At 45.1% G+C, this 25588-nt stretch overlaps 1 protein-coding gene across 1 annotated transcript in view; it reads left to right on the top strand.

Moving 5' to 3' along the window:
• Nucleotides 1-25588, top strand: part of PTPRJ (protein tyrosine phosphatase receptor type J) — a 50960-nt gene that overhangs the window by 52 nt on the left and 25320 nt on the right. The window contains exons 2-9 of the mRNA XM_077767275.1: nt 2489-2692; nt 6067-6318; nt 7699-7923; nt 11430-11696; nt 14559-14819; nt 19852-20109; nt 21110-21382; nt 23297-23587. Coding sequence (XP_077623401.1) covers nt 2489-2692; nt 6067-6318; nt 7699-7923; nt 11430-11696; nt 14559-14819; nt 19852-20109; nt 21110-21382; nt 23297-23587 — 2031 coding nt within the window. The remainder of the gene's footprint in view (nt 1-2488; nt 2693-6066; nt 6319-7698; nt 7924-11429; nt 11697-14558; nt 14820-19851; nt 20110-21109; nt 21383-23296; nt 23588-25588) is intronic.

Raw genomic sequence — 25588 nt, 5'->3', positions numbered from 1 at the left:
TTCGTTATCGCCCCCTGCTGGACACAGCAGCATTAACAGCAATGTGAAAATCCCAGAAAATGCTAATTTGTTCAAACTCCCTTAAGTTTCCAGTCATATTTTAGAAGTGGGGTGAGTGTGGAAACAGCAAGTGAAAAAAGGGGTTCCTGGGTGGCTCAGTTGGTGGCAACAGCAAGTGAAAGAAAGAATTCAATCATTTGTGCAACTTTGACAAAAATTTTCTGTTTTCTGTGATTTTTTTCCTCCAGCCCACATCTATGGGTGATTTTTTAAAAAGAGTTTGTTGTCATAATGCAGTGTGATTTATGTTTATTTTATGTGCTGTTTTCCTATACATGTTTTTTGGGGTTGTACATTGCTAGATGATTTTTATTTTTTTTTTAATGTTTGTTTATTTTTGAGAGACAGAGCATGACTGAGGGAGGGGGAGAGAGAGAGAGACAGACAGACAGACATAGACTCTGAAGCAGGCTCCAGGCTCTGAGCTGTCAGCACAGAACCCAATGTGGGGCTCAAACTCACAGACTGCGAGATCATGACCTGAGCCAAAGTCAGATGGTTAACTGACTCCGACACCCAGGCATCCTGCTCCATGATTTTCAAAAGTGATTACAGAGTGTATGTAACCTTTGGAAAACCAAACATAGCATCCTATATATTTTGCTCCCATGTGGAGGGCTGAGTCCCATTTGCTAACAAGTGCTGGTCCACCGAAGTTCTCTCTCATCCTAGAGTAAAATGAGAAAAGACGGTGACAGTAAGTGTTAAGTGATTCTAAATATATTTAGTTGAAAGCACCATATATTCTGGGATTATGTCCTTTCTAATTTTTTTGGTCATTTTTTTGTTTCTATAAGAAATGAAGAAGGACTCCTGGGTGGCTCAGATGGTTAAGCATCCGACTTCAGCTCAGGTCATGATCTTGCGGTTCATGAGTTCGAGCCCCACATCAGGAGCCTGCTTCAGATTCTGTGTCTCCCTCTCTCTCTGCCCTTCCCCCTGCTCAGTGCTCTGTCTCTGCCTCTCAAAAATAAATAAATGTTAAAAAAAAATAAAAAAGAGATCATTGTATTTGTAGTTTTAAAAAATGTACCTTTTAACATAAGTAAAAATTGGTAACTTTTGTCTGTCCTTAAAATTTGGGGATTTTCTGCCCCTGATTAGTAAAATCCCGAAGTTTGTAAACCATAGAGATAAAATAATTAGAATGTTCTCCCAGTGCCATGCAAAGGGAGCAGATCTTGCTGAAATCTTCTAATAAAGGCAGTCTCAGTTAATAACAGTGATTCTGCAAAGTCTGTACAAACAATGGCAAGAGCTCCGAAGTTGCTTTTTCTTGCTTGTTAATCAGTTTGATAAATAAACTGGTAGGTACCTTGTGCAGGCTTGAATCATCGGTGCCAAAGAAGAAAACTTCTATGCATAGAGAGAAGGGGGCAAAGGGGAGAGGAGAGAACTATGATTCCTTTTAAAAATCATAATGAAAACCTGTTGTACAGCAAGTGTATAGTGGGAGGTGCCATTTTATTAGTCTGTGTGACCACTGTCTCTGGCTGCTCCAATTGGTCACATTTATCACTGAAAAGCTTCCTGGTGTCTAAGATGGATTTCTGTGGCTGTTGATGTGACTGATGCCAGGTCACAGCTGAAGCCTGGAGCATTGGAAAGAAAAATGAGCTGCAAACTAAAAATTCTGTGAACCGTTGCTATAAAATAATTTGAATGTTCTCCCAGGGCTTTGAGTAAAATCACATGCTAACGACCAGTAGGATGGGACTCTGAACTCAAGATTATTTGAAATGTTCAAATCCAATGACCTTGGTTACCATATTATGGTGCCTTAAAAATAATCCTTTATATTAAAAATAGTTTGTTAGAGCTGCCAATAGAGGAAGTCAAGGACGAGAGGCTTTAAGGGACTAATTCTAGGTCACAGCGGTCAGGGGCAGAGCGGGTCTATATGTCTAGTTCTGAATTCAAAGACCAGCTCCTTTCTCTTTACGTTATCTGTCTCATGCCATCTTTGCACCCCAAAATGGCAGAACTTCCTCCTAATATCAGGGTTTGGCAAAAAAGGTATCTTCCGTACCATGTGAAACCTCTCCACACACACAGTTTTCTAAGGATAGCGAGCTAGACTCATTTAGCATCTTATGCCTTTTCTTGGTATCAGCTCCTGTATAGATTTAATCCGTATTCAGGTCAAAGCCAGCATTGCCAATCTCTGTCATTTTGGTCTCTGTTTCACAGCCTTCTGTTTCACTAACACACATGCATGTACATATATGTATCTACTGTTTGTGGGAAGACAGTCCAGGAGGCAAAATAAAGGGAAATGAAATTCTGTGATTCCACAATTCCACTTCTGAACAGTACAGATGCAGTGCAGTCCTGACTCTTATATTTCTTTTTTAAAATGTGATTATTTCTTTCCTCTTTTGGGGAAACGATATTAAAATAGAACCCATGTTTGTGTTTGACATTGAAGCTGTTACCATCAGTCCGACCAATGTGACCTCAGCATGGATGAACACGGACCCAATGACTTCCAATTATACGCATACAGAAAGTGAACATCAAGGGATGGATAACATCACAGTCATTAGTCCAACAGCTTCATACACATCCTTCGTCACATCAGAAACAGTCACTAAGACTTGGGCAGATTCCACGGTTGCAAATAATGTGACAGGTAAGATGAACAACCGAGAATGGTCATGGACTGCTCCTTTCCATCCTGTATCCTAGAGCCTTGTGCATTCATGTTGCCTGTTGAGGAAAGATTGGTTTCCATTAATGGTTGGAGAGGAGGAGAAAAGAGTCTATACTGGCCCAAGCCCAGGAGTTCATGTGGCCCTATCATTCGGAATTCAGGTCCTGCGTACTTTGGGAGGTTTTTAAGTAATTCCAGCTGTCCACTTTTAAAAATCTTTTCCTATTATTGGCTAATATTTACTTTTCTGCTAAGACTTGCGGGGAAGAGACCTCATTAGACATATGTCTTGATGTTGTCAGTCATCAGTAAGCTTCTCTTAAGCCCCACAGGGAGGTTGATGCTGTTTATCTTCTTAAGAGTTTTTTCCGGGCCTGGAAGTTTGATCTACTTTATGGAGCAGTGCACGTTTCATGTGAAGTAATAGCCCAGTGACATTCACTGAGATTTAGACTTTTATTTAACTTAGATGTCAGTACCCTGAGGCACGTGTTATACCTGCAGATTTAGCTGGCTCTCTTTTTTTAAGCAGAGAAAAATAAAAAATACAAAAAAGAGACGAGGAGCTCTTTTAAGCTGGGAAGAACCAAGACTTTAAAAGTGAGATCTTCCTTTGGTTTTTCTGACCTGGGGATGTGATCCCTTTGGCTGGTGAAGGCCGTAGAAGCCTCATCTCTTGAAGACCGTGGCTCCTTCTGTACATGGAACAGGCAAAGGAAAACGTTGGTTTTCAGCAGGGTTGGTTTTTTTTTTTTTTTTAAGCCAGGAAACTATTTCTTTAAATAAAATCTTCCCCAGAAGCCCAATAAGTAAAAAGGACTGGAGAGAGAAGAGCTCTAGGAGTGGAGTGTCATCAGTACCCTCAAAAAACTTCAGAGGCCAAAAAACACCCCTATGATAGAAGTTTTCTCTATCGTGAAAGAGAGAGGGACAGGAGGAAAGGGCAGGGAGAAGATGGAAGAGAATGAAGAGGGGGAAAGAAGATGGAATTTAGCAGTGGTGATGGGGATGAGGCGACAGCACTGGCGAGAGGAGGTGGAAAGGTGGCAGGAAGTACCCAGCCTAGGAGCTGAGCACCTCACTCCGCCTGAAACAAGGGCTTGCTCATCAGCTACTATTTATTGAGCACGTACTAGGTGCTTAGTTGTTCTTTTTTTAAAATAAAGAAAAAAATTTTTAATGTTTTTATTTATTTTTGAGAGAGAGAGAGAGAGCACGTGCACACAAGTGAGTGGGGTAGGGGCAAAGAGAGAGGGAGACTCAGAATCTGAAGCAGGCTCCCGGCTCTGAGCTGTCAGCACAGAGCCCAACGCGGTGCTTGAACCCACAAACTGTGACATCATGATCTGAGCTGAAATCAGATGCTCAACCCAGGCGCCTCTCTTTTTTAAAACTTTTTATTATTTATTTAAAAAAGTTTTAATGTTTATTTTATTTTTGAGAAAGAGAGAGCAGGAGTCAGGGAGGGGCAGAGAGAGAGGGAGATACAGAATCTGAAGCAGACCCCAGGCTCTGAGCTGTCAGGACAGAGCCTGATACCAGGCTCAAACCCACAAACTGTGAGATCATGAACTGAGCTAAGGTTGGCCACTTAACCAACTGAGCCACCCAGGTGCCCCTCTTTTTTTTTTAGTTTTAATTTTTAAAAAATTTTTTAGAGATAGAGACAGAGCATGAGTTGGGGAAGGGAAGAGAGTGGGAGACACAGAATCCAAAGAAAGCTCCAGGCTCTGAGCTGTCAGCACAAAGCCCAATGCAGGGCTTGAACTTACGAACCATGAGATCATGACCTGAGCAGATGTTGGTTGGTATCCCTAAGTATTTAGTTGTTCTCAATACATTATCTCATCCTCACAGTAATACTGAGGGCCATGGTGAAGAACTGTGAAGCTGACCAGGTTTCTTCTGAGGGCTCAGAGTTATTGAGCGGGAGGTGGTGGGAGCCCAGGGAGCCTGGCCCCACAGCACCATGGCACACTGAAGCTGGGGCCAGTTACCCAACGTCTTTCCACTGCCAACTATATTGGTGTTAACGTTTCTTTTAAAAATATAAATAAAGGACACGTGAGTGACCCCATTTAGAAATCTTTGCATCCAGGGGCAACTGGGTGGCTCAGTCAGTTAAGCATCCAACTCCTTATTTTGGTTCAGGTCATGATCTCACAGTTTGTGAATTCAAGCCCTGCACTGTCAGTGCAGAGCCTGCTTGAGATTCTCTCCCCCCCCCCACCCCCCTGCTGCCTCTCCTCTGCTCATGCTTTCTCTCTCGTTCTCTTTCTCTCTCTCTCTCTCAAAATAAAATAATAAAACTTAAAAAAAAAAGAGGTCTTTGCATCCCAATGTTTGATGTGGAGAGTAGAATCACTGAGTGAGGTAGCTAACCCCAGAGCCGGCCGTGTCTTTCAGTCCAGCCCCTGCAGAGCTCAGGCAAGGGTGTGCATCTCTGCAACACCACCTGTGCTCAGAGTCAGAGTTGTGGGCTCTCATTTCCCCGGTGCCCCCAGTGATGTGTTTCCTTGAGCAAATCACTCTGCCTCTTGGTATTTCTACATCCGCATCTCCAGAATGAAGGGAGCGGAGGCCATTTGGGCTGAAGTGGCTGGTTTATGTCACAGTTAGCCAAATAAGGTGATGGAGAGAATGGCAGTGGGGATTGGAAGTCTTCTGGAAAACCCCGTTGGGGTTGGCATCCAGGGATAAGCTCCTTAGTTGAAATGTCTGTCTGGGTGCTATGAAATGATGTTATTACTATTGTGTTGAATTGAGATCCTTTAGACATAGCAAACAATCACTTTATTTGGTGCTTTGTTCCTAGTGCCCCAAGCAAATATGATTAAATGCTACATTTCAACAGTTTCTTTTTCTTTATTTTTTTACGTGTTTATTTTTGAGAGAGAGAGACAGAGCGCAAGTGGGGAGGGACAGAGAGAGAGGGAGATACAGAATCTGAAGCAGGCTCCAGGCTGTGAGCTGTGTGCACAGAGTCCAATGCGGGGCTCGAACCCATGAACCAAGAGATCGTGACCTGAGCCGAAGCTGGGACACTTAACCGACTGAGCCACCCAGGTGCCCTTGCAGTTTGACAGTTTAAAAGACAGTTTTGAAGAGTGTCACATCACTGTTGAAGTTAACTGTTCTGGAGAACGGTAGGAACCCTACAAATCTTTGACTACAGGTTTATTCTTTTCTGTACCAATCCCTGCTGTGAAATGATGGAATTGCACAGGACCCTGATATAAAAAAATTCTTTTTAGTGAGTCACATTGAAACATCAGCTACCCCAGTCCTTCTTAATGAGAGATGACTGCAAATATCTTGTTCCATCAATGCTCATTATGTGTTTTTTAAAATAGAGCTGAGTCAAGTTTCTGATCTCCGGGTTTCCTTCGTGGGTGTGACGCAAGTTGCTCTTACCTGGAAGAATGGCAATGACACTGCCACCTGCTGGATGCTCCTCAAAGGCACTGAAAGTTGTAAGAAGGTGCCTCAAGTCTTAGCGGTCAATATATCACACCTGACACCAGGCATGCGACACAGGGTCACCCTGTGTCTTTCAGAATCAAATGAGGAAAATAGAGAGTCTTCGGTTATAGATGGTGGCTTAGGTGAGTTACCAAAGTGTGCTTCTCATCTGCTGTGCTGGTTTGGACTTATAGTCACTAACTGGTTTTAAGAAATACCGTTCTTGTATCTATACAGAGTTTTAGAATTTCTAGAGGGCTTTCCTCCACATTTTAGTTTGGCCCCGCATCTATATGAGGAAGGAGGGAGATGTTCTTACTTTACAGGTCAGATCATTGGGGTTCAGAATGGTAACAGGGACTGTAACTTTCTGAATCTGGCATTCCAGAAAGGACCTGGCCCTTTTAGCTTTTTATTTTTTTATTTTTTATTTTTATTTTTTAAATGTTTTTTTATTTATTTCTAGGAGACAGAGAGAGAGACAGCGTGAGCAGGGGAGGGTCAGAGAGAGAGGGAGTCACAGACTGAAACAGGCTCCAGGCTCTGAGCTGGCAGTCAGCACAGAGCCCGACGCGGGGCTCGAACCCACGAACCGCGAGATCATGACCTAAGCGAAAGTCGGACGCTTAACCGACTAAGCCACCCAGGCGCCCCTCTTTTAGCTTTCTAAACTTTCATTTGAACGAATAATAGATGTGTTAACCCATGTAAGGCCATCGGATGAACTTGCCATGTCTGTTGCAAAAAGGGAAGTTTAGCAGGCAAGTCCAGCGGACGTCTTCTGCATCGACAATGGAGTAGCCATTTGCAGATTTTAAGCATTTTCAGAGGTAGCCTACGATTTGAGAGCAAGTGCTTAATCCCCATTTTACACATAAGGAAGCAGTACTAGAAGCAGTACTACAGCGTGGGTGTTAGGATTGTTGACTACCAAGTGACAGAAACCAGACTTTGAATATCTTGGGCTAGAAAAGCAACTTGCTGGCTCAAGTCTGTTTTCCTGCTGTGGGCATCAAGGCCTCGAAGCAAGAGACGAGGGGACTCCTGTCTCCTCCACCTGCTTCTTCCGTATCAGCCTCTACCTCAGAGTGGCTCCTGCCCCACAGCTTAGGGAGAAATGGCTACCAGCAGGTCCCCCGATTCACCTCCCATCAGGAGCAATCTGGCCCAGGGGAGAAGTTCCTGGAGTGAGATCAGATTAGCCACATTTGAGTCCACAGCTGTCCCCAGATGACCACCTTTGGAGCTGGGTGGGAGACGATTTTCCTGAAAGAAGGGGAGGAGCTGAGAACAGCAGAGCTGGAAAGAGAAGGTTGGTGGTAGGTGGGATAAAAGAAAGTGAACTATCTGCTGAAAATCAGGGTCCTTCTAGGAGGACGTATCTCTCTGCAGGGGAGGAAGGCAAGAATTTGTGGTGTAGTAACTGTGGGTGCTGCCTGATGTGCCCTCTTACGGGGAAGGTGCTGTGGGCAGACAGGTACTTCTGGTGCAGTTAATGTATTTGACTTTTGTGGTGGAAACAGATGCCAACACCACGGAGAGCTTCTCGCAGCAACCCTGGAGCTGCACGGCCCCCACGTCTGGATACCAGCTCAAGCCCGTGGACCCATCTTCAGACCATCTTCTGACCCGAGACACGGAAGTTCTGATTATGGGGTTGGAGCCCAACACACAGTACTGCGCCACTGTCTATTCTCAAGCAGCAGATGGCACAGAAGGACAGCACCAGCTCATAACGTTCAGGACGGGTAGGTTGAATTTTTTAAAAAAAATATTTATTTTTGAGAAAGAGCACGAGCTGGGGAGGAGCAAAGAGAGAGGGAGACACAGAATCCAAAGTAGGCTCCAGGCTCTGAGCTGTCACCACAGAGCCTGATGAGNGGGTAGGTTGAATTTTTTAAAAAAAATATTTATTTTTGAGAAAGAGAGAGCACGAGCCGGGGAGGAGCAGAGAGAGGGAGACACAGAATCCAAAGTAGGCTCCAGGCTCTGAGCTGTCACCACAGAGCCTGATGAGGTGCTCGAACTCATGAACCATAAGATCTTGACCTGAGCCAAAGTCAGAGGCTTAACCAACTGAGCCACCCAGGGACCCCAGGCACGTTGAATTTTGTAGAATGTCTTCAGGCCAGCGTTTTCCAGCACCCACATTTGTCTTCTGTGATTCCCGTCTCTCTGTTATCTCTTGCTTCACAAGTACTTGTGCTGTCAGAGGGAGTTTTCTGGAAGAGATTTTGGACAGAGCACATCCAGTGAGTTTCTTATCAACTCTGTAGCCAAGAAGCTTCTTTCTTTCAAAAGCTCACTGAAGCGTAGCAGGCGGCTCTGGTGTGCAGACTTGAGGTGCTACTTCATGTCTTCCTTCTGTGTCTCTGCCCCCGAGCCCATGAAACACACTGGTGTCATATTTTTCCCTTAGAAATAGCCATTCTTCTGGCCATTTGTTGGTGAAGTATTTTCCCCTTCGGGTAAGAAAATGCATTTTTTTGTTTATTTAGTTTTGTTTTGTTTTTTGGCCTCCCCTCCAGATGCATGCTGAGCTTTCTGTTGAAGCTTGTTGATACGCTCATTGCTCTTCCTACCTAAAATTTAATGGTGTTCTCACTCCATAAACTGACCAATATTTGAGGTGTTTTGGATTGGTGCTGACGAGGGAGCAGAGAAATGCATGGTTCTTTCCTAAGGAGATCTCAGTATAGAATGGGGAGTCGAGACAGACATCCGCACATTGACAAGTTCACGGTCAGGCCCCGTGGGCTCAGGAGTAAATGCTGTAACCAGTGTCACCTTCAGGGACTTGGTGGAGGCAACATGAACTCCAACTCTGGTTACCTGATCCAAAAATATATCTATTCTCCAAGGCTGCCAGAGACCCATTGAATGGAGGGAGAAGGGGTGGGGGCTGGGGGATAAGGGCAGAAAATAAGACTAGAGTCTGGGAAACTCTGGAAAGCTGGAGCACACCAGACCTGGTAACACTCTCAGGAGTCCGGCTCCCGAGATAGGGAGGCTGTCACGTTCCTGATTTCCGGATGGTTGTGTTGGGGAAGGGAGCGTGGTCCTCTGGCTTCTACATGGGTGACAGGCACTTCCTCACACCAGAGGGGATCTGGTGCTGCTGGGTACCATCCCCGCGACACGTGGCCATTGTCCACTGTAGCCGCCTGCTGAATGCTCTGGACATTGGAAGGCTGGAGCACAAGCTTAACATCAAATCCCAAGGGAAGGACTCTTCTAGACAGGATTTGAACTTGGTTTGAAGAGAGAATAGGATTTGCATAAAGGGAGAGCGGGAGGAAGACACGTCCACTTAGGAAACATCATGAGTGGAAGTGCACGTGGTGGGCACGGAGGTATGAAGGTGGAGAGGCACGGGGAGCGGGTGACAGCCCGAGGACCCTGAGAATCCTGGAGGGGTTGACTTCATTCCTGGAGGGCTGTGATCATATGCTTGCAAGTCGTGTGTCTCTCTCAGAGGCGGTTGCTGGCAGGGCCATGTTACTTGCAGAGGCTGGACAGTCCGGGCAGGACGCCTGTGACGAGTTGTGTCTATAAAGAATTATTGCTTTTCCGGGTGTCCACCTTGAGGGAGGGTTCACTCGTGCCCCCCTTTCTTCTTTCCCCTTCTACTGGTGATGCCAGCATGTGGATGAGGAGAGGAGAATTAGCTATAGGAAAGGCCACCTGGCTTCTGGGAACCCTCAGTGACTGAGCAGGTTGGCAGGTGGGAGGGCTCAGTGTCTAGAGGGTGGGACAGGAGGAGGAGGAGGAAGGGCCCCCCCAGGGGTGCCTTTGACAGTGGCGGGCATCCTCCACAAAAGATGCTTGTGCAAGAGGGTGAATGGGCCCCCTGCTGAGCGATGTACCCCAGGGTTGGATCCATCCAGAGGATGAGCGCTTTGCCTGACTTGCTAAGAGGGATCTTGTGGGGTCAGTGTGGGTCTCAGGTTCCCTACTTTTTAAAGTGGTTTAGCGGAATTAAATAGTGATTGCAGGGGCGTCTGGGTGGCTAGGTTGATTAAGCCTCCAACTTCGGCTTAGGTCATGATCTCACGGTTCCTGAGTTCGAGTCCCGCATCGGGTTCTGTGCTGACAGCTTGGAGCCTGGAACCGGCTTCAGATTCTGTGTCTCCCTCTCTCTCTACCTCTCCCCAGCTCACACTCTGTCTCTCTCTCTCTCTCTCTCAAAAATAAATAAGCATTAAAAAAAAAAATGGTTGCATCTTAGGCTCTCAGATACATGGATACACACGGCCTGGTTTGTGTCGAACTGTCCTAGCACTTGATAAGTAATCATTATAGTAACCTTAACCCTCTCTGTGTGGCATGTGCATGTGTGTGTATATGTGCATACCTAGACATACATACATGCATACGTATATGTGTCTCGTACCAGGCATTTTTCAGGCGACTTGTTAGGTGGGATGGGGTTAAGGAAATCCTCAGAGCATGCTGAGACACCTGACATTAGCTGGGGTAGAAGTCACCTCTAAGGCTGATGAGCAGGGGGAAGAAATGGTACTTCCGGAGCCCAGTGGGGGCTGGGCCAGTGGAAGAGGCAGGCATGTCACAACAGGCAACCCAGAGCCAAGGCACGTGGGAGAATCACTTCACTGCTTACGCCTCCGCCTCCTGGTCGCCGGGTCGCATCACTTGCAGGTGGAAGGAACCCAGTCCCAGGGCCTCTGGCAGGGCCCCTCCTTCACCCCGGTGATGCAGCATGTAGTGTCATCTTTTTTCAAGGTTAGGAGTGTTAACCCGATTTTGCAGATGAGGAAACCGCTCATGTGATTTTCCTCAGAACTACCTGGCCATTAATGCAGAACTAACCTTGGAACCCGGACCTGCCTTGTGCTAACATGTGGGATCTTTAATGGGTCCTGTATAGTTCATTCTGGAAGAATATATGCTTGGGAGTGTTTCTGGGTCACCCCAGGACACGGACATGCATGAGTAGAGTCCATGTTATTGTTTGAGGAGTCTGTCCTATCTCTGAGAGTAAACCCACAAGAAGAACGAAGCGTAACTATGCAGTTGCAATTGGCCAGGTTGTTTCTTCCCTGAAGATGATACCTGACGTTTGCTGGGACCCCCATGCATTGGTGTATGTTGTGGTGAAATGGTATAGGATAGGAAGGCATGATCGCAAGAGTCTTTCTTACAATAGACAGCATGCCCTGGTGATGGTTTGTCTCTGTCTCTGTCTCTGGCTTGGCCATTCTGGTTACTGTTCATGCCCCTTGTGTCTTCACAGTTGCCAGTCAAGTGTTTGACATTGAAGTTGTGAGCATCAATGCAACAAGCATGACCCTGACCTGGAAAATCAATGATACTGCGTCGTCCTCTGTCTATACCTACAAGATACAAGTCACTGGGGAGACCGATTCCTTCACCCTCAATGTCAATGAGACTCAGGTCATCATGACTTCACTCAACTCGAGCACCTTATACAACATCACAGTGCATCCTTTCTTTAGCAACAGCTCCGAGGGCGTGCCGGGTTTTCTCCAGGTGTACACCCGTGAGTTTACTCATTGCTTTGCTAACCTTTCTCACCTGCCTGCTATGTGCCAGGCCCAGGTATGTGTCCCTACCCTCAAGGCAAACACAGCTCAGTGTTTGAGCCCACAGGGACTCTCCCCCCCCTTCTGGATGTGAGCTGTAATAACGGTGATTGTTGACCGACCCACCCCATATGCTGAGCATGGTACACATGCTTTCCTTGCACTGTCTTCTTTTCGTTTTATTTTTTTACACTCTTAAATTTAATTTTGAGAGAGAGTGAGCATGTGAGCACAGGAGGAACAGAAAGAAAGAGGGAGAAAGACTCCGAAGCAGGCTCCCCGGTGTCAGCGCAGAGCCCAATGTGGGACTTGATCCCATGAACCATGAGATCATGACCTGAGCTGAAATCAAGAGTTGGATGCTTAACTGACTGAGCCCCCCAGGCGCCCCTCCTGCCTCTCTCTTATGTGATGTTCACAAATCTGTGACATGGTTGGAATTAGCCTTATTTTATGGACAAGGGAGCCGTGGCGGAGACAGGTGCTGTCGGTAGGTGTTAACACATGTGGCAGAGGTGGGATTTGACAGCTGGGCTCTCTTGACTCCAGCCTGTGCTCATAACAACCATTCTTTCTAGCATGGGAGAGGCAGATTGATTCATGGAGACAAAAAGAACCTGGATATTCATGTCCCTTTGTCCTTTGGAATCTGGCATTACAATGAAGCAGGGCATAGGTATATCTCATCCTTTCTTTGCTTAAGTGTGCTTTAAAGAGAGGATGATAGGTAGCAAATAAAAAAGCTTTCTATTCTGGGGCACCTGGGTGGCTCAGTCAGTTAACCGTCTGACTTCGGCTCAGGTCATGATCTCACAGTTTGTGGGCTTTAGCCGTGCATCAGGGTTTGTGCTGAGCCTGGATCCTGCTTCTCTGTCTCCCTCTCTCTCTGCCCCCCACCCCTGCTCTCTCTCTCAAAAATAAACATTAAAAGAAGTGTTTTTTTTTCTTTCTGTTCCAAAGAAGATCCAATAATTAAAATGGAGCAATAATGCTATACCAGTAGTACATGGTATAACAGTATCAGCTTTGTACTCTACCAGGTGCTTTATGTGAATTGCGATGGCCTCCATGGTAGGTATTAGGATCCCTGTTTTACAAATAAGGAAGCTGCAGCCCCGCCCAGCTGAGTGATTTGCTCAAGGCCACAGAGCTAGCTAGCAAGTGGCGGTGCAGAGACTTGAACCCAGGGGTGCCTAGCTCTGGACTCAGGGCTCATTTCGCAGAGTGCTTTACCTGGGTGTCTGTTGCTTCCTAGAAAGCACACCTTAGGCACTTTCACAAATGTCTTCTGGACTGGCTCTTTGGGGTAAGTGGAATCTGCTTCCCCTTCCTCACCTTTTTCATTTTTACTCTTCAGTCCCTTTATTAGTTAGGATTAGGTTTGGCTGTGAGTAACAAAAAAAAACTTCCCAAGTATGCATGGCTTAAACAAAACAGGAGTTTGTTTCTTTGTCCCTGTGAAAGCAGCACAGTGCTAGTCAGGATGGGACAGTAGAGCATCATCCAGGGCTCCATTGCAGGAAACAGAAGCTTTTTATGAGCTGTTTTAAGCCCGGAGGAACTTGATCCTGGGAGCTGAGGTTGGCAGAGTGGCTGGGAGGGCTGGTGTGTTATTTTGCTAGGGCTGCTGTCGCAAGTACCACAGACTGGGGAGCTGAAGCAACAGAAATTTATTTTCTCACAGTTCTGGTGGCAAGAAGTCTGAGATCAAGGCGATGAATGGTTGGTTTCCTCTGAGGCCTGTCTCCTTGGCTTGAGGATGGCCGCCTTCTCCCTGTGTCTTCACGTGGTTGTCCTTTGGTCTGTGCATGACTGTCCTAATCTTCTCTTCTTCCCAGGACACCAGTCATACTGGATTAGGGCCCACTCTGATGACCTCATTTTACCTTAATCACCTCTTTAAAGACCCTGGCTCCAAACATACCACATTCTGAGGCACTGGGCATTAGGGCTTCAATATATGAATTCTGAGGGGACACGATTCAACTCTTAACAGCTGGGGGAGCAGGCTTTAGGCTGGGACCCAGAAATGACTCCCACACTAAGGGTGCAGTTTTGTCAGTCTGCAACCTCCACTGTAGGTGTTGACTCCAGAAATATATATTCTGAGCTGTAATCCGGGGATCAGGAAGCCATAGGTGCCACCACAGCCACAGTACTCATTCTGGAGCTAGGCAGCCTGTGCTCTGGGTATTGCATCTTCATTCTAGCTATAAGGAGGAAGAAGGGCAGAAGGCAGTGCTCCATGCTTTTATGATACTTCCTAAAAGTCGTATAGTACTTCTGCTCACATCCCATTGGCCAGAGCTTAGCCACATGGCTAATCTAGCAGCAAAGGAGGCTGGGAAATGTAGTCTTTATTTCCGACAGCCAGGTACACAGCTAAAAAGCTCTATGACTAAGGAAAAAACCAGGTAGGGAATGAGTTTTAAGGGTCAACAGCAACCTCCGCTGCATGTTCCTAAACAGAGGTTCTGGGAGGCCTAATAATGTATTTGAGATAAAGCAGCCAGCAACGGTCAAAGTCCTACCAGAGTGTTAGCTCTTGCCCATGTGGGTTCACGCCTCCTCTCATTTCTAGTGAATGACTTTTGTATAACTAAGCATGCAGTTTCTATGCTCTTGTAGCCAACCGTTTTCTCAATAGCCAGAAATACCAGTTGCTAAGTTGCTTGCATTGTAGGTGATAATAAGAAGAGAGAAAGGTCAGATGTTCCCAAGTGTGCATTTAATCTCAGTGTAAATATTTTGTGAGGTTCAGTCACCCAGTCTTCTGTAGAAACAGGTTCTAAAGCTAGTTGTTTGCTCTTTTCCCTCAGCCCCCCGCCCCGTTTCTGACTTTCGAGTGACGAGTGTCAGCACAAGGGAAATTGGCTTAGCTTGGAGCAGCGATGACGCAGATTTCTTCAAGATACTCACCACAAAGGATGGAGGTGGAGAACCTCTGCTGGAAACAGTAACCCAAAACCAAAGTATTGTCATTGATGGCTTATCCCCTGGAACCAGCTATCGTTTTGAAATAATTCCACAAGGACCAAATGGTACTAAAGGGGAGGCCCAGACGGTTTACAGTAGAACCGGTAAGCAAATAAATAGGCTGTGTTCCTTGTAAAAAAGTGGTGTTTCTTAAAGGAAATCAGTATAATTTATAATGCCAAGTTTTCCAAATACTGCTTTTAATTATCTAGTAAAGATCCTAAACACATTTATAATGACAGTAATGAATTTTCATTATGTAAAATATACAGACAACCAAGAGAAGAAAATCACATAGTAAACTATCAACCGGAAATCATCACTATAACTCTTGGCGTATTTTTGATGTATGAGATAACCACTGATAACTTCTCTGATCTTACAGTTTTAAGATATATACAGATGTGTGTGTGTCTTTATATTTATTGAGTGAGTGAGTGGGGAAGGGGTGGAGGGAGAGAGAAGCCATGGGGCTCCATCTCATGAATCGTGAGATCATGACCTGAGCCAAAATCAAGAGTCACATGCTCAACCAGCTTAGCCATTCAGGCGCCCCTATAGATTTTTTCTTTTAGGAACATTGAAGTCATCCTATTCATGTCGTTTTGTAATCTACTTTTTTCCATGTAGCCGCTTGTTATGAATATTTTTCCCTGTCGATATAAATATTTCTACAGGATGATTTTAATCCCTGCCTGGCATTCCATTGTCTAAGTCAGGGGTCAACAGATGATAATGGCCCATGGGCCGCATCTGACCATTGCCTATTTTTATAAATAAAGTTTTATTAGAACACAACCATGCTTATGTGTTGATATAGAATATAGATACTTCTTTTGGGCTAGAAATGAGTAGCTGCAACAGAAAATATATGGCTCACAGAGCTTAAAATATTTATTCTGTGTTCCTTAATGGAAAACTTGGCTGCCTTGTGGGCTGGATCATTGTCACCCAAAGTATGATCCAGGGATCCCTGAGAGTCCCCTAGATAATTTCCAGGAGTTGATGAGTTATTATTATCATACTGTTACTAAAGTGTTATTTGGCTTTTTCACTCATGATGAGTGTGTAGTGGAGCTTTCCAGATGCTATAGGACAAGGGATAATGTCATCACTCTGATGGCTAATGGAATGTATGCTTGTGTATTCTTATGTTTTAAAAAATTCTTCATTTCGGGGCGCCTGGGTGGCTTAGTCAGTTAAGCGTCCGACTTTCGCTTAGGTCATGATCTCACAGTTCGTGGGTTCGAGCCCCGCATCGGGCTCTGTGCTGACTGCCAGCTCAGGGCCTGGAGCCCGTTTCAGAGTCTGTGACTCCCTCTCTCTCTGACCCTCCCCTGCTCACGCTGTCTCTCTCTCTCTCTCTCCTAGAAATAAATAAAAAACATTAAAAAAATTAAAAAAAATTCTTCATTTTTATTTCTAATACAGTAAATATAATATAGACTATATAAATAAAAGTTCTCTTTTAAGAAGGTAAAGGGCTCCTAAGATTCAAAAGTTTAAAAACCACTGATATGGATGTATTGTAAATTATTGAGGTACTACCCCGTTGTTGGACAAGTAGATTGTAGATTATTTACAGTCTTTCATAAACAACATTATTCTTTGAGGCTAAGTGATACTGATAAAAGTATTTCATGAAAACAATTTAATGTTCATTACTGTTTTTAAAATTTGAAATACATTTTTTTGAGAAAGCTTGGAAACATACACTATTCCTTGAGCTGTGATTGTAAGAGAATTGAAATCTTTTATACAGCGGGGAAGAATAAAGAAATGAGACTAATTCCTTTAGCCACACATGAAATCTTTGGGGCTTTTTAGATTCTCCTTATGTAGGTTTCTTCAACTCTGTTAGTCAGGTGAAGGCATTGATAGTTCCTGGAAAGATCTGTTTCCAAAATAAGGGACTGCTAAAGTGCATTTGTTAGGTGAAATGCAGTAATTCCTTTTCAAGTCTGAATTTTATTTTTTATTTTTTTAATTAATGGGGCGCCTGGGTGGCTTAGTCGGTTAAGCGTCCGACTTTCGCTTAGGTCATGATCTCGTGGTTTGTGGGTTCGGGCCCTGCGTCGGGCTCTGTGCTGACTGCCAGCTCAGAGCCTGGAGCCTGTTTCAATCTGTGACTCCCTCTCTCTCTGACCCTCTCCTGCTCACGCTATCTCTCTCTCTCTCTCCTAGAAATAAATAAAACATTTTAAAAAAATATTTTTAATGTTTATTTTTTTGAGAGAGACAGAGCATGAGTGGGGGAAGGGCAGAGAGAGAGACTTCAGGCTCTGAGCTGTCAGCAGAGGGCCCGATATGGGGCTCTAACTCATGAACTCTGAGATCAGGACTTGAGCCAAAGACAGATGCTTACCTGACTGAGCCACCCAGGCACACCTCAAGTCTGCATTTTAGATTAGACTATTGAGATGGGGTCTTAACATCAACATATATTTCTGTTTTTCTTTTGAGAATGTCACTAACGATGAGGATCACCATGGTGGGGGACACTTGGTACTGCGTGACTTGCCGATGCCCAGAACTTAATGTGATAGTAGCTTAATTGTTGGGGTTCTACAAAGTGCTGGGCTCTCATCTTTCATTTAAAAAATTTTGTCACAGTTTTATGAGGTAGGCACTATTAGCATCTCTGCTTTCCAGAGTAGGAACTGGGAGTTCTGTGAGGTGAACTGGCCCAGAGTGACAAGGGAGTAAACTGCCTCTGGCTTTGAAGAACGAGGTCTTAACCAGAGTGTGGACTGATAGTCTGATGCGGTACAACTGCAGAGCCATTTAGGACTATTCACTGAGGAGAAGGCATGTCTTGTACTGTAACCTATAATTGAGTCCCATTGAATGGAAATCAGGGAGAGTTGTAATAAGGCACTAATCTCTTAGGGGATTACCATTCTATGATTGAACAACTTCCATTATCATTAAAATCAGTATAACAGTGGGGCAGCTGGGTGGTTCTGTGTCGGATTTCACCCCAGGTCGTGGTCTCATGGTTCATGTCAGGCTCTGTGCTGACAGCTCAGAGCCTGGAGCCTGCTTTGGATTCTGTGTCTCCCTCTCTGTCCCTCCCCTGCTCATTTTCTGTCTCTCTCTCAAAAATAAACACTAAAAACTTTTAAAAAATCAGTATACCAGCATTAAAGGCAATTTTGAAGAAGAAAACAAATGCTATATGACTCAGCAGTTCCAATCCTATGTGTGTGTGTGTGTATGTTTATGTATATATATGTGTGTGTGTGTATGTGTATTCGTATATATATGATATTTATATTTCCATAAGAATTGAAATTGGAGACTCGAACAGTTATCTGTATACCAGTGTTCGTGGTAGCAGGATTCACATTAGCCAAGACATGGAAGCAGCAAAGCGTCCACAGAGCAGCGGATAGACAAAATATGGTACATTCACACAATAGAATACTATTCAGCCATAAAAAGGAATGAAATTCTGATACCTGCTGCATGGGTGAACCTGCAAAACATTATGGTACATGAAAGAAACCAGACAAGAAGGACCAATATTGTAGGATTCCACTTACATGAGGTTCTTGGAATAGGCAGGTTCATAGAGACAAAAGGAGAATAGAGGTTACCGGGGAGAGAAGAGTGGAGAGCTGCTGCCTAAGGGGAACAGAGTGTATGCTGGTGGTGATGAAATATTTTGGGTATAGATAGTGATAATGGTGTCACAAAATTGTGAATGTATTTAATGTGTCTTGAGTTGTACATTTACAAATGGTTACAATTACAGATATTTTACCACCATAAAAAGGAAAGGAAAGTAGAAGAATTCCACCTTCTAGCCCAGCTGAATTCCATTTACATCTGTGTCCACAGTCATGGTTTTTTTATTTTTTATTTTTTTTAATGTTTTATTTCTGACAGAGAAAGAGAGAGAGAGAGAGAGACAGTGTGAGCAGGGGAGGGGCAGAGAGAGAGGGAGACACAGAATCTGAAGCAGGCTCCAGGCTCTGAACTAGCTGTCAGCACAGAGCCTGACGCGGGGCTCGAACCCATAAACCGCGAGATCCTGACCTGAGCCAAAGTCGGACACTTAACTGACTGAGCCACCCAGGTGCCCTGTCATGGGTTTTGTTTACATCATTGTAATTATTATACAAATAATTTTATTTTGCATTTCAACTATTTCTTTTAACTCCATGTATATTGTAGCTTCCCTCCCATAGTGTGTGTGGTCTTAATGTTTTTAGTGGCTGCAGAGTGTTTCATTATGTAGCCAGATGACAGTTTACGGAGCCCGTCTCTTTTTATGGAATATTTAGGTTATTCCTAGTTTTTTTCTGTTTTGTTTTTTACATTTGTAGATAATGGTGTACTTTTTTCTTATTTTGAAGTTTATTTATTTATTTTGAGAGAGAGAGAACGAACATGCATGTGGGAAGGGCAGAGAGAGAGAATCTCAAGCAGGCTCCTTGTGGTGAGTGTGGAGCCTGATGCAGGGTTTGAACCAATGAACCCTGAGATCATGACCTGAGCTGAAATCAAGGTTTGGATGCTCAACTGACTGAGCCACCCAGATAATGGTGTCTTTTTATGGTCTTTTGTCTGTGGAATCCCTGTGTCATCAGGAATCTGGTGGTAGGGAAAGAAGACTCTCAAAGCCCGCTCCCTTTATGGAGAAGCCACTTAAAAAAATAAATTTTGGAAGAGATGGTACGTGAGTGTGGTACATGCATGTAAAACACACACATGCACATCCCCCCCAAACTATTTATTGAGTTATAATATACACACTGAAAACATACACCTCATAAGTGCATAGTCTGATGAGTTGTCACCAGCTGACCCCATCGGGTCATCAGCACTCAGATCAGGAATCTGAACACGACCTCCACTCCAGAAGACTCCCCAAAGGGGGCATTTTTATGACAAAAGCGAAAGGCCAGAGAACCGACAGGATGGATTGGTAAGCTCATCGGTGTTACAGAAGAGCCAAAACTCTCAAAAGACACGAGCGTGTGTGTTTCTCGCTTGTTTTGGAGTTTGCCCTTTGTGAACTCGGTCTGAGACTCTGCTGGCAAAAGAGCAAGTTCTCCTGACATTTTGAAATAAAGCTGGGCGTTAAGATGGTCCTTGATTCTTCCTTTGTACCTCCTTTCCTCCCATCAGACCCCAGTGCCGTGTTTGACATCCGTGTGCTCAACGTCACCACAACTGGGATGGAGCTGACGTGGCAGAATACAGACAACGGTTCCGAGTACACCTACCACCTACTTATACAGTCCGAGCACGGCTCTGATGAGAAAAACAGTTCTCGCAGAGAGATCATTCTCGAAGACTTGGTTCCAGGCACCTTATATAACATCACAATCTTCCCAGAAGTGAACCACACCCAGGGGACGCCCAACTCCACAGCACAGTACACATGTAAGTCTCTCAGGACTCTCTGGCAGGGGCTGTTCTTTCTGACTCTCCTAGACGGAAGTTGGGGGGGCGGGGGTGGGGTGCAGCAAGCACTGATTGACTAGTGGGGTAATCGGCCACTGTGTCCCTGGGCTCCAGGTAGAATCTGAAGCTGCTTAAGCTGAAAACATTGGCTTCTGCAAAGGTTCTGCTGTTCTCTTGGGGCATTGGTGCTGAGCCATGTGAGCTGGGAACTGTCCTTAGAAGCAGGAAGATCCAATAAGCATGGACAACATAATTATCCCATTCATTCCTTGGGAATACAGACTAGAGGAGTCACCTTGTCTTGGTGACATTAGAAGATACTGCTCCAGTGGGGAGCTTTGCCTGCAGAGCCCTGAGGAAGGTGTCTTGCTAATGTTTGACCTAACTCTATGGTAGAGATGATAGTTTGTATGATCTTTTTGGTATGTATTTTATCTTTCATGAATCAGATTTCCAAAACAGATAGGAAATTGTATCTGGAAAATATATTTCAGGTAAACTTAAAGTCTTAAAAAAAAGAAGCCTGAAAAATGAATTTTTTTGAGATTTAATCTATAATTATTTTCTGAATTTTTTGGGGGGAAGCCTTCTGTAATTTGAGTCAGCAAATGTTTGCTTTATTTATGTTTTCCCCAAAGGAGCCAGGCTATTTTAATCATTTTAAGTTTTTTTTTTTTTATTGTTTATTCATTTTTGAGAGAGAGAGAGAGTAAGCGAGCATAAGTGGGGGAAGGGCAGAGAGAGAGGGAGGCACAGAATTGGAAGCAGACCCCAGACTCCAAGCTGTCAGCACAGAGCCTAACACGGAGCTCGGACCCACAAATCGTGTGATCCTCACCTGAGCCGAAGTCAGACGCTTAACTGACTGAGCCACCCAGGCACCCCGGAGCTAGGCCATTTTTAGATGCAGTAAATAAAATAGTCCTGGAATTCAAGACTTATCCATGCCTTTTTTTTTTTTTTTTTTTTTTAAACTAAGGGCCCAGCGATGTAGCCTACATTGAAGTAAATACCAGCACCACAGCAGCAACCTTAACTTGGCAGAACTTTGATGAAGCTTCTCCCAGGTACACCTACCACCTTCTTATTGGGAAGGATGGAAATTTCAGCAAAGCACTAGTCACAGACATTGGCATGACCTATGCTACCGTCACTGGGTTAACACCTGGCTCGTCATACACCGTGGAGATCTTCACCCAAGTGGGAGATGTCACCACGCCCCTGGCATCTGGCAGGCAGTCATTCTGTACAGGTGAGTGGCCTCAGGTGCCTCCTGGACCCCTTCCTGTGTGGTGCTGACCTTGCAGGTAGGTCCTCCACAGGCTTTGGTTTATTAGGTTTCGTGTGCTGTGCAGTAACAGACCCTGAGCTCTCTGAGAAAGCCTTATTAGGCTTATTAGGGCTGTCTTGTCCTCCTCATTTATTCACCAGTGAATTTTTATTAAACACTTATGTATGCCGAGCGCTGTGAAATGACCCCCACAAGTCCCTGCCTTCCTGAAACTTTTATTCTGGCGGGGAAGACAGATAATAAACAAGTCAACAGATGACAATTACTGCTAGGGAGAGGGTAACGGACAGGGAAGGGGGGAGATGCGATGTTTATCTAGGGTGCTCTGGGAAGGCCTCGGTGAAAAGGTGACTATTGAGCTGAGACCCGAAGGAAGTGAAGGACTCACCCAGATGGCTGTCAGGGCATAGAGCTTTATAGGCAGAGGAAAGACCGGTGCAAAGGCCCTGAGGCTGGAGTATGCCTGCTGTGTTGAAGGAAGAGCAGGAGGGAAGGAGTGGAGCAACGGGAGCGAGAGGGTGGTGGGCAGGTGGTGAGGCCCCGAGAGGTGATGGGCAAGGAGAGGGATGACATCCAGGCTCGTAGGTGGTGATTTGGCTTTCCCACTGAAGAAGATTGAAAACGATATTGTTAAAGTGGGTGTCCTGCCTTTTATCTTTCTCGATCCTTATCTCTCAGTGTAAAACGTCCTATAACGAGAAGGGTAGCCCCGTATTTAACTGAGGGAGCTGTCAGAGAGCCACCCAGGGAATGTTCTACAGACGGCTGTGAGTACTTGGCCTCACAGGTCTGACTGGGGCGCCTTTGTCACCCCAGCGCCCGTGCGTCATCTTACTCTTCACCCACTTTGTACCTATGTCTTCCCTTCCTTAGACTAAGCTGCTCAGGTGTGTTCAGGCTAATTTGGAAGCTGAGGGCTCTCATTGGATCAGCCTCCCCGGTAGCGTAGCGTAGGAGCTGCAACCTTGACGACCTCTGACCTTTCGCGTGGAGCTGCTAAAGAAACCCCCGCAGCTCCGAGTCACCCCTCCAGGGCACCCCTCGGGCCCCGTCCACTTGGTCTAGAAGCTGATCGTTGAGATCTGGGTACCTTCCACTGCTGAGACTTCTCCTCGCTATAATTATTGCAGTCTAGAGCAAGAGGAAAATATGTCCTCGCATTTATGACTGGGGGTGTGGCCGGAACAGGAGCTGTGGGGGTAGCGGTGCATCGGACAGGTTGTTTTCCTGCTTTAAAATCCTGCTGCATTAAAGCGGTGACCATACTCTCGCCCTAGCACCTTAGTACAGAGCTCTCTATGTACAGCAGTTTGGGGTTGGCCATCAAGAACTCTATTGGCCCTCAGATAGGTAGAGACAAATAACATCCCATTTTAAAGATGAAAAACTGATTCCATTTACTGTTGATTATTCCGGACGCTGTGTGTGTACAATACCCTGGACTTGGATTTAGAAAACCCGGGGGTCAAGTGTTGGCTTTGTTGCCTAGCAACTTACACAGCCTCTTTAAGCCTCAGTTGATTCGTTGGCAAAGTGAGACAGTATTAACCCGACCTCTTCCGGAAGGATTGTCAAGAGGGCCCCCATACGGTTAGAATAGCGGTAGCTGTCACGGAGCCCTGGTCCCTTCCAGGGTGGCGATTGACAGCCACTTTCATAGAATCCTCATACAGTCCTGCCCTGAGGCTCGGTTGCATGGCCAGCAGGGTCACACAATTCAGTAATGCCTGGTTCAAGGTTAGCCTCTCCCTCCTTCACCATCCCGCATGGCTGTCAGCTCATCACAGATGTGCCGGGATTCGACTGCCCGCTAAATGGTGGCGTTTGCAAAGTACCCGGCCCGGACCCTGGCAGTGTGCTGTGTTTCCTTTGCAGATCCTGCACCGGTAGCCTCCTTCCGCTGTGAGGTGGTCCCCAAAGAGCCAACCTTGATTCTCAAGTGGGCCTGTCCCCCCGGCACCAACACAGGCTTCGGGCTGGAGATCAGCAGAGGGGCTTGGAAAAATGTGACAGACTTGGACAGCTGCTCCTTGGAGAATGGCCCCGAGTATAGGACGAATGTCACATATTTGAATTTTTCTACCTCCTACAACATCAGCATCACTGCCTTGTCCTGTAACAAGTCGGCACCTCCCGCCCAGAACACCTGCCTCACTGGCATCACAGGTGGGCTTCGTGGTCACCCTGGGAACGCTGACCCAGCGGTCTGCACGTGTGGCCTGCAAATCCACATGTCTTTTTAAATTTCTGCTAATATATACATTTTAAACTTTATTTATTTATTTTGAGACACAGAGACAGAAATGAGTGGGGGAGGAGCAGAGAGAGAGGGGAGAGAAAGAATCCAAAGTAGGCTCTGCGTCACCAGTGGAGAGCCCGACACAGGACTCGAACCCATGAAACTGTGAGATCATGTGAGCTGAAACCAAGAGTCAGACACTTACCCGACTGAGCCACCCAGGCGCCCCTAATTTTAGTGTTTGTTTTTGCTAGCATTGACCATTAATCCAGATCTATAGAAATCTAGTCTTAAAGAGGAAAGTAAAAAGGACTCATTTTTTAACATCCCCAAAGTAGTTTCCTTTGCTTTATAGAATAATTCACTTCCATGTTTTCTTTTAGATAGGAAGTTCCCTTATTATATTATATTACATTAGGAAAGCGTTTTTATAGAAATATTCAAATATACACAGAAGTAGAGGAAAGCGCAAAGAAACCCACATATCCATCATCACCCAGTTAAATGTTTGTCGGAGTTTGACCAGTCTTCTTTCATGTATCCCCTCCTCCCTGATTGGATTACTTTGAAACCACATCTGGTCATTCTATAGTTTTGTTTTTTGTTTTTATAGTTTTTATTTTATTTTTTTGAGACAGAGAGACAGAGCATGAGCAGGGGAGGAGCAGAGAGCAAGGGAGACACAGAATTTGAAACAGGCTTCAGGCTCTGAGCTGTGAGCACAGAGTCCGACGCGGGGCTCAAACCCACGAACCACGAGATCGTGACCTGAGCCGAAGTCGTCCACTTAACTGACTGAGCCACCCAGGCACCCCTCTATCGTTTTATTTATAAATATCTTAAGAAGTATTTCTCCAAGATGGTCTCCTTTCCCCTTTCTTTCAGACATAACCATATTGCTGTTACCATCACACTTAAAACTGAACAGTACTTTTATTCGCTATTATCATATATCCAGTCAAGAACTCTTTAATTCCCTAGAATCCATATTGCTAAGCTCCCCTGCTGTTTTGGGGAGTGGGGTCACTCACTTCACAGGGGATCCCCCAGTCAGACTTTTCAGGCTTATTGTTCTTATTTTTTGTACTTGGAAGAAAGTTGTTTCTTATACTTTGCTTCATTTTCATCTGTCTCTTGCTCGCCATGTCTTTGCCAACGTTATGCCTTAGTTCAACCTGGTGGTTTGGTTTTGCTTTGTGCTTTTTGACCCCTGGATGTGTTTCCTTTAGGGTATCTGAATGTTTCTGGACAATTTCCAAAGAATTCATGGTTGAAATAGTAAGAGAAAAAGGCCTCTTATTACAGGGACACTGGCTTGAAAGGTGGTTGAGGAGTTCTGTGGACAGAGCCGTGGATTTAGACAGGTCGACCTGGGTTTGATTCTAAGTTCTGCCTTTTACTAGCTATGCGATCTCAGAAAAGCTATGTAACCTCCATGAGCCTTGTTTTTTCTTCATTATAAAAGGGGGAAGTAATACTAGCTTTCAGGACTGTAAAACAAATTAGATGAGGTAATGTGTATGGAAGGCCACTTGAGAGTGGCCATGTATGGCTGCTCAGGTTGTGCACCACACAATTCCATAGCACACCATTCATGTGGACTAGTGTACATGGGGCTCCTTAGAGTTATGCAGTACATATAACTGTATAGGATGGTCCTGGGTCACGCTCCTTTGGGCTTCTGCAGCACTTTAGAACATAATGGAAATAATGAACCTTTTGTAGTTCTCTTTTATCATGTCATTTCTTGAGTTGTTGAGGAATGTAAGTCACGTCTGATTTGGGGTCAGACGTGCGCAGTGCCTAGTGAAGAGAAGGAACTTGGTCAGGAATAGTTTCTGAAGCTGAACAGTACGGTAGAGTTGGATAATGACCACATATTTAGTCCAGTGATTCTCTTCTTTTTTAATCCGTAGCTCTCCTTTTCC

The sequence above is a fragment of the Crocuta crocuta genome, unplaced genomic scaffold (assembly GCF_008692635.1).
Source record: "Crocuta crocuta isolate KB4526 unplaced genomic scaffold, BGI_CrCroc_1.0 scaffold330, whole genome shotgun sequence".
Taxonomy (NCBI): Eukaryota; Metazoa; Chordata; class Mammalia; order Carnivora; family Hyaenidae; genus Crocuta; species Crocuta crocuta.
This window is presented reverse-complemented; position numbering and strand designations above follow the sequence as displayed.